This window comes from Montipora foliosa, chromosome 12 (genome assembly GCF_036669935.1).
Source record: "Montipora foliosa isolate CH-2021 chromosome 12, ASM3666993v2, whole genome shotgun sequence".
In the NCBI taxonomy this organism is placed as follows: domain Eukaryota; kingdom Metazoa; phylum Cnidaria; class Anthozoa; order Scleractinia; family Acroporidae; genus Montipora; species Montipora foliosa.
The window spans coordinates 10,477,516-10,487,990 of record NC_090880.1 but is presented as its reverse complement, the minus strand read 5'-3'; the positions used below and the strand labels follow the sequence as shown (position 1 = coordinate 10,487,990).

The 10,475-nt window shown below is 41.5% G+C and overlaps 1 protein-coding gene across 1 annotated transcript in view; it reads left to right on the top strand.

Annotated features, from left to right (window-relative positions):
* Positions 1-9,190: 9,190 nt before the first annotated feature.
* LOC137978476 (DDB1- and CUL4-associated factor 5-like) overlaps positions 9,191-10,475 on the top strand; it is a 20,187-nt gene continuing 18,902 nt past the window's right edge. The window contains exon 1 of the mRNA XM_068825417.1: positions 9,191-9,449. Within this exon, the coding sequence (XP_068681518.1) occupies positions 9,221-9,449 (229 nt within the window). The 5' untranslated portion in view covers positions 9,191-9,220. The remainder of the gene's footprint in view (positions 9,450-10,475) is intronic.

The following is a 10,475-nucleotide window of genomic DNA, read 5'->3' as shown; positions in this document are numbered from 1 at the left end:
GTTGTCATTGAACACACACTGGTTCGATTAACAAATTTAAAGTGTTTTGGAACTACTGAACAAATCGGTTCCCAGGGAACAGGTCGATTGGAGTATTCGTTCTATCAAATCTTGTTCACAGTGGAACAAACAAGAACGAAGCAAAATATAAAAATAACGTAGGAAATTCTCCTTACCTTTATTGCTTACCGTTCTGAAAGAAAAATCGCCAGTCCATTTTATTTAATACTTTTAGTTCCGAGGCTACTGTGTCAATCATCAAGGGCGGAAAGTATTCTAAGTAAATGTCTGCGTGCAACATATGTACGGAACTTCGTGGCCCAGTGATACAGCGTGATGCTATACTTGGGAAAAGAGTGGGTACGTAAGGGGACATTGGCATTTTCGGTTTTGCGGTTTTGGCCATTTTTTAGATCGGTTTTTCGGTCTTTGTGCCAAAAGACTTCGGTTATTCGGTTTTGATGTTCATTGCGGTTTGCGAATTTTTCGTCTTTTAGCATCTGGTTTTCGGTTTTTGTAGAAAATACGAGCGGTTTTTCGGTTTTGTTATCCGATGTGCTATTTGGGTTTTCCTATTTTGTCCTATTTGGGTTCCGGTTTCTCTTAGATTTGAGCTGCAATTGAACTCGAATAGAGTGTTATTTATTTATTTATTTATTTATTTATTTATTTAATCTTTATTTAACCACTGTGCAATTCATCAGCAATATAAAAAACCATATGTACAATTAAAAATTTAAAACCAAGTATAGATAAAACTATGTAAAGTACATTAACTATCTTACAATAAAAGCTGCTTTTCATAAATGGCTTAGATAACCTCTTTAATCAGTTGTTTGAATTGATTGAGGGACTCTGCTTTCCTTAGTTCTAATGGCAAACTGTTCCACAAAACTGCGCCACCCTAGCTAAAGCTGTTTTGGAGTAGTTTGTGCGTGGTTGCGGAACATTTACCTTATTCACAGAGTCTCTCAAACAAAAACCAGAATCGCAATGGACAAAATTCGAGCAGAGATAATCATAACAGAACCAAAAAGCTTTGAAAGAACAAACCAACAATGAATGACCGACAATGTCTGTCTTACATTATCAGCAATATACATGAACACCATTTGAGAAAAAAATGCTCTATTAATGAACCGAAACAGATTTCCTTTCTGTAGACCATACATATGAAAGATTTTGCATCATGACAGGAAGAAAAGGAAGAGATTGTGACTCGTCTGTTTATAATACTAACACATACGAATCAATGGAGTATTTTCAAACATGTGACTTTTGTATAGGCTAATTTAATGAAACAAAATAAACTATTTGCGTACAAATAGAATTCAAGTCCCCGCAAATGAGTTTGGACCACCAATATGGCCGTGGGTTTAAAGTGCAGGTTGCAGGTTGTTGTTATTACGCATAGGCGTAAACATTATTAAACATTGTTTTTAGGCCTAATTTTAGCATTAGTAAAGGTTTGGGTTGTAGCATCCCTAACCTCCACCAATAAGGCCGCCTTTTCCATCGCCAACATGTCTGCCGCAAGGTCATGTGAAAACGCCCTATAGAGGTTTTCACGGCAGCCATGTTACATGGCAGGAAAAATGAAAATGTTTTGCATTAGAAAGAACATTTGTTCCCATAGGGAAAAGAATCCATTGTTCCTGCCATGCAACATGGCTGCCTTGCAAATCCTCTATTGTGTATGCACGTTTTTGTTGAAAATATTTCTTAGTTCTTACCATTAATAATTTTTTTTAGTATCATGGTTAATATCATTATTGTATTTAATCCTTGATATGATAATTAAATGAAGTGACTCAAAATATCCAAAGAATTATTTGTGAATCTTATAATGAAGAGACAGTAAACATAAAACCTTTGAGCGGATACCCTACTGGACACGACTAAATCTCCCTTTTAAGTAGTCCTTCAGCGGATGACAAATTACCGTATCCACCATCACGAATGAGCTTAAACAGGCAAGGAAGACGTCACCACAAATTGTTATATTTACCAATTAAAACAACAGTGTATCAGGGACTGCAAGTGCGATTCTTAATTTTGAAAAAAATTCTGTTGTTCTCAGCCGCTTTCTAACTACTATACACGATATATGAAATTTGGGGTTGTGTGGAAGACGTGAGGACTCGACGACAATTTTTCATTTTCCTATCCAAATCTTTACAGCGCTCAAACCAATTTCAATTTGCTGAATATTTGGTACACATTTTGCGAGTTTAATGACTTGTAATACTCGCAAAGAGATTACAGGAACGCGAGGTCACATTTTCAAGTGACAGTAACGTTCATGGTACGTTGTACGTCTTCGTTGATCCGTGAACAGTACGGTAGATCAACGGTATAAAACGAAGCACAAGCGTGCGTCACAAATTCAACTCACTTGTTTACGCACATCTGAATACTTGAAGATAATCTTTTTCCCAATGCACGAGCGGGCGGAATTCTACGAATCCTACAATTTGATTGGCTCTGCGAGCGTTAGGAATTTTCTATCTTCCCCGCCAACCCGGTGGGAATCGTAGCCCTGGTTGCGCGAGCTTGTGTGATGCCGCCGCAAGGTTACATGGCTACATTAAAATCTTTTGGACCACGAATACATTTTTTTGAATCCTTTTAAATGTTTTCACAAGTAAACAGTGTTGCTTTACCATTTCATAAATATTGAGAATAGAATCAACCGATCATTGCGGCATTGCCTGATATTTCTCTTTTGACAATCAGCATCGCAAGCCAGCCTTAAGCTGTGGTTCCCAGGCAGCACACCGTTTCAGTAAAAAATAATAAACAGGTTATTCACCGCATTTGATCGGTCCATATAGGGTCTCCAGTGCGACCTCGGCCTGCTGCCTTGTCACGCAACGTTCTTTGTTACATCACATCGTCACAATGACGATCTTGATGGCTGCTTTAAGGAGACGAATGGGCGGCATATCTGAAATGACGAACTCACAAAGAAGTAGCCATCACCAGATACCATCATCTTCCGGATATTAAAATTTTTGCAACCCCCGGAAAAAAAGTTATTGTTAATAAATGTCTGGGTTGCACATCAATGACGGTTAGTGACGTAACGAGAAATATCGCTATTTGATGTGTTTCTTGACGTTGAAAGGCCCAAAACAACAACGGCCAGCAGGTGTAAGGTACAGGTCACAGGTCACTGTTATTATTTTCTATGCAGAAACCACCCAAAACCTACACCAAAACCAACGTTCATGCTAAACACCGTTTTTAGGACTAGGTTAGGCAGTAATAAAGCGTTTGGGTGGTTTCCGTATTGGTAGAGCAATGACCTATATGACCTGTACTTTCGACCTGCCTTGATTACAAAACAAACTATATGAGTAAAATCTCGATAGACAAATAACTAATTACTTTCGTAAACACTTTAAACTATAATTTGAATTATATTTAACATAAAACAAACATATATAAGACGAATAGTTTAAGTGCATACCAAAAGCAACTAGTTTAAATTAAAAAAACTTAGTTAATTAATTGATTAATTATTTAATATTAATAGACTCTTATAAAGGCTTTTAAAGTCGCGATAGCCTAAGGTCTATCATTCGCAAGTGTAGGACCTGATAACACAATGTTAAATTTGCCGACACGGAAAAAAATTACGCAAGGTATAATATCTTGCAAGGAATTCCTCTCTACATCCAAGTTTGATAAGTTAGGGGATATTGTCCAGCCTAGATATTATTTAAAAACGCGGCTTAAATACTCTTAAGGATGATTGATAACGCCTTAGTACGGTTAGGGATAATGGTTCACGCTTAAGTACGGCTAAGGATGATCAGGGATGCTTAGGTATGCGTAGGGATGACCAAGAATGCTTAAGTACGGCTAGGGACGATTGAGGATCCTTAAGAACGCCGGCTAGGGATGATTAAGAATGCTTAAGTACGTTTGGGAATGCTTAAGTACGGCTGGGGATGATTAAGGATGCTTAAGTACGGCTAGGGATGATAAAGGATGCTTAAGTACGGTTAGGGATGAAGAAGGATGCTTAATAACGCTTACGGATGCGTAAGTACGGCTAGGGATGATAAAGGATGCTTAAGTACGGTTAGGGATGAAGAAGGATGCTGAAGTACGCTTACGGATGCGTAAGTACGGCTAGGGATGATTAAGGATGCTTAAGTACGGTTAGGGATGCTTAAGTATGGCTAGGGATGATACAGGATGCTTAAGTACGGTTAGGGAAGAAGAAGGATGCTTAAGTACGCTTACGGATGCGTAAGTACGGCTAGGGATGATAAAGGATGTTTAAGTACGGTTAGGGATGAAGAAGGATGCTTAAGTACGCATAGGGATGCTTAAGTACGGCTAGGGATGATTAAGGATGCTTAAGTACGGTTAGGGATGCCTAGGTACGGCTAGGGATGATTAAGGATGCTCAAGTACGGCTAGGGATGAGGAGGGATGCTTAAGAACGCTTAGGGATGCTTAAGTACGGCTGGGGATGATTAAGGATGCTTAAGTACGCTTAGGGATGAAGAAGGATGCTTAAGTACGCTTACGGATGCGTAAGTACGGCTAGGGATGATAAAGGATGCTTAAGTACGGTTAGGGATGAAGAAGGATGCTGAAGTACGCTTACGGATGCTTAAGTACGGCTAGGGATGCCTAGGTACGGCTAGGGATGATTAAGGATGCTCAAGTACGGCTAGGGATGAAAAAGGATGCTTAAGTACGCTTAGGGATGCTTAAGTACGGCTAGGGATGAGTAAGGATGTTTAAGTACGGTTAGGGATGCTTAAGTACGGCAAGGGATGATTAAGGATGCTTAAGTACGGTTAGGGATGCTTAAGTACGGCAAGAGATGATTAAGGATGCTCAAGAACGGCTAGGGATGAAGAAGGATGCTTAGGTACGCTTAGGTGTGCTTAAGTACGGCAAGGGATGATTAAGGATGCTTAAGTACAGTTAGGGATGCTTAGGTACGGCTAGGGATGATCAAGGATGCTCAAGTACGGCTAGGGATGAAGAAGGATGCTTAAGTACGCTTAGGTATGCTTAAGTACGGCTAGGGATGATTAAGGATGCTTAAGTACGGCTAAGGATGAAGAAGGATGCTTAAGTACGGCTAGGGATGCCTAGGTACGGCTAGGGATGATTAAGGATGCTCAAGTACGGCTAGGGATGAAAAAGGATGCTTAAGTACGCTTAGGGATGCTTAAGTACGGCTAGGGATGAGTAAGGATGTTTAAGTACGGTTAGGGATGCTTAAGTACGGCAAGGGATGATTAAGGATGCTTAAGTACGGTTAGGGATGCTTAAGTACGGCAAGAGATGATTAAGGATGCTCAAGAACGGCTAGGGATGAAGAAGGATGCTTAGGTACGCTTAGGTGTGCTTAAGTACGGCAAGGGATGATTAAGGATGCTTAAGTACAGTTAGGGATGCTTAGGTACGGCTAGGGATGATCAAGGATGCTCAAGTACGGCTAGGGATGAAGAAGGATGCTTAAGTACGCTTAGGTATGCTTAAGTACGGCTAGGGATGATTAAGGATGCTTAAGTACGGCTAAGGATGAAGAAGGATGCTTAAGTACGGCTAAGGATGAAGAAGGGTGCTTAAGTACGCTTAGGTATGCTTAAGTACGGCTAGGGATGATTAAGGATGCTTAAGTACGGTTAGGGATGCTTAAGCACAACTAGGGATGATTAAGGATGCTTAAGTACGGTTACGGATGCTTAAGTACGGCTAGGGATGATAAAGGATGCTTAAGTACGGTTAGGGATGCTTAAGCACAACTAGGGATGATTAAGGATGCTTAAGTACGCTTACGGATGCGTAAGTACGGCTAGGGATGATAAAGGATGCTTAAGTACGGTTAGGGATGAAGAAGGATGCTTAAGTACGCTTACGGATGCGTAAGTACGGCTAGGGATGATAAAGGATTCTTAAGTACGGTGAGGGATGAAGAAGGATGCTTAAGTACGCTTAGGTATGCTTAAGTACGGCTAGGGATGATAAAGGATGCTTAAGTACGGCTAAGGATGAAGAAGGATGCTTAAGTACGCTCAGGTATGCTTAAGTACGGCTAGGGATGATTAAGGATGCTTAAGTACGGTTAGGGATCCTTAAGCACAACTTGGGATGATAAAGGATGCTTAAGTACGGTTACGGATGCTTAGGTACGGCTAGGGATGATAAAGGATGCTTAAGTATGGTTAGGGATGAAGAAGGATGCTTCAGTACGCTTACGGATGCGTAAGTACGGCTAGGGATGATAAAGGATGCTTAAGTACGGTTACGGATGCTTAGGTACGGCTAGGGATGATAAAGGATGCTTAAGTACGGTTAGGGATAAAGAAGGATGCTTAAGTACGCTTACGGATGCGTAAGTACGGCTAGGGATGATAAAGGATGCTTAATGACGGCTAGGGATGATAAAGGATTCTTAAGTACGGTTAGGGATGAAGAAGGATGCTTAAGTACGCTTAGGTATGCTTAAGTACGGCTAGGGATGATAAAGGATGCTTAAGTACGGCTAAGGATGAAGAAGGATGCTTAAGTACGCTTAGGTATGCTTAAGTACGGCTAGGGATGATTACGGATGCTTAAGTACGGTAAAGGATGCTTAAGTACGGTTACGGATGCTTAGGTACGGCTAGGGATGATAAAGGATGCTTAAGTACGGTTAGGGATAAAGAAGGATGCTTAAGTACGCTTACGGATGCGTAAGTACGGCTAGGGATGATAAAGGATGCTTAAGGACGGCTAGGGATGATAAAGGATTCTTAAGTACGGTTAGGGATGAAGAAGGATGCTTAAGTACGCGTAGGGATGCTTAAGTACGGCTAGGGATGATAAAGGATGCTTAAGTACGGTTAGGGATGAAGAAGGATGCTTAAGTACGCTTACGGATGCGTAAGTACGGCTAGGGATGATAAAGGATGCTTAAGTACGGCTAGGGATGATAAAGGATTCTTAAGTACGGTTAGGGATGGAGAAGGATGCTTAAGTACGCTTAGGTATGCTTAAGTACGGCTAGGGATGATAAAGGATGCTTAAGTACGGCTAAGGATGAAGAAGGATGCTTAAGTACGCTTAGGTATGCTTAAGAACGGCTAGGGATGATTACGGATGCTTAAGTACGGTAAAGGATGCTTAAGTACGGTTACGGATGCTTAGGTACGGCTAGGGATGATAAAGGATGCTTAAGTACGGTTAGGGATGAAGAAGGATGCTTAAGTACGCTTACGGATGCGTAAGTACGGCTAGGGATGATAAAGGATGCTTAAGTACGGCTAGGGATGATAAAGGATTCTTAAGTACGGTTAGGGATGAAGAAGGATGCTTAAGTACGCTTAGGGATGCTTAAGTACGGCTAGGGATGAGTAAGGATGCTTAAGTATGGTTAGGGATGCCTAGGTACGGCTAGGGATGATTAAGGATGCTCAAGTACGGCTAGGGATGAGGAGGTATGCTTAAGTACGCTTAGGGATGCTTAAGTACGGCTAGGGATGATTAAGGATGCTTAAGTACGGTTAGGGATGCTTAAGTACGGCTAGGGATGATAAAGGATGCTTAAGTACGGTTAGGGATGAAGAAGGATGCTTAAGTACGCTTACGGATGCGTAAGTACGGCTAGGGATGATAAAGGATGCTTAAGTACGGCTAGGGATGATAAAGGATTCTTAAGTACGGTTAGGGATGAAGAAGGATGCTTAAGTACGCTTAGGTATGCTTAAGTACGGCTAGGGATGATAAAGGATGCTTAAGTACGGCTAAGGATGAAGAAGGATGCTTAAGTACGCTTAGGTATGCTTAAGTACGGCTAGGGATGATTACGGATGCTTAAGTACGGTAAAGGATGCTTAAGTACGGTTACGGATGCTTAGGTACGGCTAGGGATGATAAAGGATGCTTAAGTACGGTTAGGGATAAAGAAGGATGCTTAAGTACGCTTACGGATGCGTAAGTACGGCTAGGGATGATAAAGGATGCTTAAGGACGGCTAGGAATGATAAAGGATTCTTAAGTACGGTTAGGGATGAAGAAGGATGCTTAAGTACGCTTAGGGATGCTTAAGTACGGCTAGGGATGATAAAGGATGCTTAAGTACGGTTAGGGATGAAGAAGGATGCTTAAGTACGCTTACGGATGCGTAAGTACGGCTAGGGATGATAAAGGATGCTTAAGTACGGCTAGGGATGTTAAAGGATTCTTAAGTACGGTTAGGGATGGAGAAGGATGCTTAAGTACGCTTAGGTATGCTTAAGTACGGCTAGGGATGATAAAGGATGCTTAAGTACGGCTAAGGATGAAGAAGGATGCTTAAGTACGCTTAGGTATGCTTAAGAACGGCTAGGGATGATTACGGATGCTTAAGTACGGTAAAGGATGCTTAAGTACGGTTACGGATGCTTAGGTACGGCTAGGGATGATAAAGGATGCTTAAGTACGGTTAGGGATGAAGAAGGATGCTTAAGTACGCTTACGGATGCGTAAGTACGGCTAGGGATGATAAAGGATGCTTAAGTACGGCTAGGGATGATAAAGGATTCTTAAGTACGGTTAGGGATGAAGAAGGATGCTTAAGTACGCTTAGGGATGCTTAAGTACGGCTAGGGATGAGTAAGGATGCTTAAGTATGGTTAGGGATGCCTAGGTACGGCTAGGGATGATTAAGGATGCTCAAGTACGGCTAGGGATGAGGAGGTATGCTTAAGTACGCTTAGGGATGCTTAAGTACGGCTAGGGATGATTAAGGATGCTTAAGTACGGTTAGGGATGCTTAAGTACGGCTAGGGATGATAAAGGATGCTTAAGTACGGTTAGGGATGAAGAAGGATGCTTAAGTACGCTTATGGATGCGTAAGTACGGCTAGGGATGATAAAGGATGCTTAAGTACGGTTAGGGATGAAGAAGGATGCTGAAGTACGCTTACGGATGCTTAAGTACGGCTAGGGATGATAAAGGATGCTTAAGTACGGTTGGGGATGCCTAGGTAGGGCTAGGGATGATTAAGGATGCTCAAGTACGACTAGGGATGAAGAGGGATGCTTAAGTACGCTTAAGGATGCTTAAGTACGGCTAGGGATGCTTAGGTACGGCTAGGGATGATTAAACATAGTTAAGTACGCCGCCTGGGACCACTATATGAGTGACTACACCGGACCACTATATGAGTGCCTACACCAAGTAGTTACCATCAAAGCCTTGGTTTGCCTTGGTTTGCAAGAGATGTCACTGTGTAATGTGTGCGCTCGTCGGAACAGGAGATCGTATCTTTCAAGCTTTCCCAAGTGTCAGACCTTGGCAGAAACGTATGGATGTCCCATGGTGCGCAAGAGTTACTTCTCAGATCACTTTGGTCGCTGTCCTGGTCTTCACCGTAGAGATTTAGTAGGTCATTTTGGTTGTGTTAATGCCGTCGAATTCTCTAACAATGGAGGGGAATTCATTGTATCAGGTAAACCCAATGAGAGTATCAAGCCCTTGTTATAACGTTTAGCTGAAACATATGTGGAACGGCGCCGCAAAAAAGGTTTCTTGTTGCACTGTGCAACATAAAATGTCGAAATTCGTTCGGGAAGTCGGTTGTGACTCGATCGAATGGGTTAGTTATGGTATAACGTATAGATTTAGCCAAGCCTAAAAGCGGAGCTCCCGTTTCCAACCCCAGAAAGCAGTATAGTATATATGGAAATAATTATGCTTATGCATAAAGTACAAAATTAATCGTCGATCATTAGTGTATTCAGTTTTAATAGGGAAGCACTAAAACCGGAATCCAGAATCCGGAATCCGAAAACCAGAATTATCCACAATTCGCGAGAACTACAACAACTCACCCGCTAGATAAATCACTATTCACTGGATAACTCAATTGGTTTTGCAAGTGTTTATCCGCAGCATAGTAATTTATCCGGTGGATAGTGTTGTCCACCTTTTGAGCAATCGAGGCATGGTTTCTTGTGCATCTTGATTATCATAAAGACTCAAGTCTTCCAAGTGGAAATTCCCATCTCAAAAGAGACATCAAGTAAATTAATGATCATAATCGAAATTTGTTTATTATACATGGTCAAGTTTACGTAAAAGTAATAAAGTTTGAAATTTATTAAATAAACAAAGTTGTGTTTTTAACCGTTTTTCCATCGATCCTTTGATTGTGTACTACAATCTTGGACAAATTAAATGGAAAATCGAGACCACCCCTCCCCCCAAAATCAGTGATGGGAAAATGGCGCGTTTTGGCCTTCACGCGGCTTCATTATTTGGGGGGGGGGAGGGGGCATTTCTGTTCCATTTTATTCTGTCCAAGATTGTCTATGATCCCCTGCTTGGTGTTACCAGTAGTAATTATGGGGTAATCATGAAACCTGCTGTCGTACGCTCAAAAGTTACATCATTCGAGAGCACACTTCCCATTCAAAAAATAAATTGCGCTGGGCGACACTGAAAAAAAACAAAATGATGAGTAGCACAATCATGA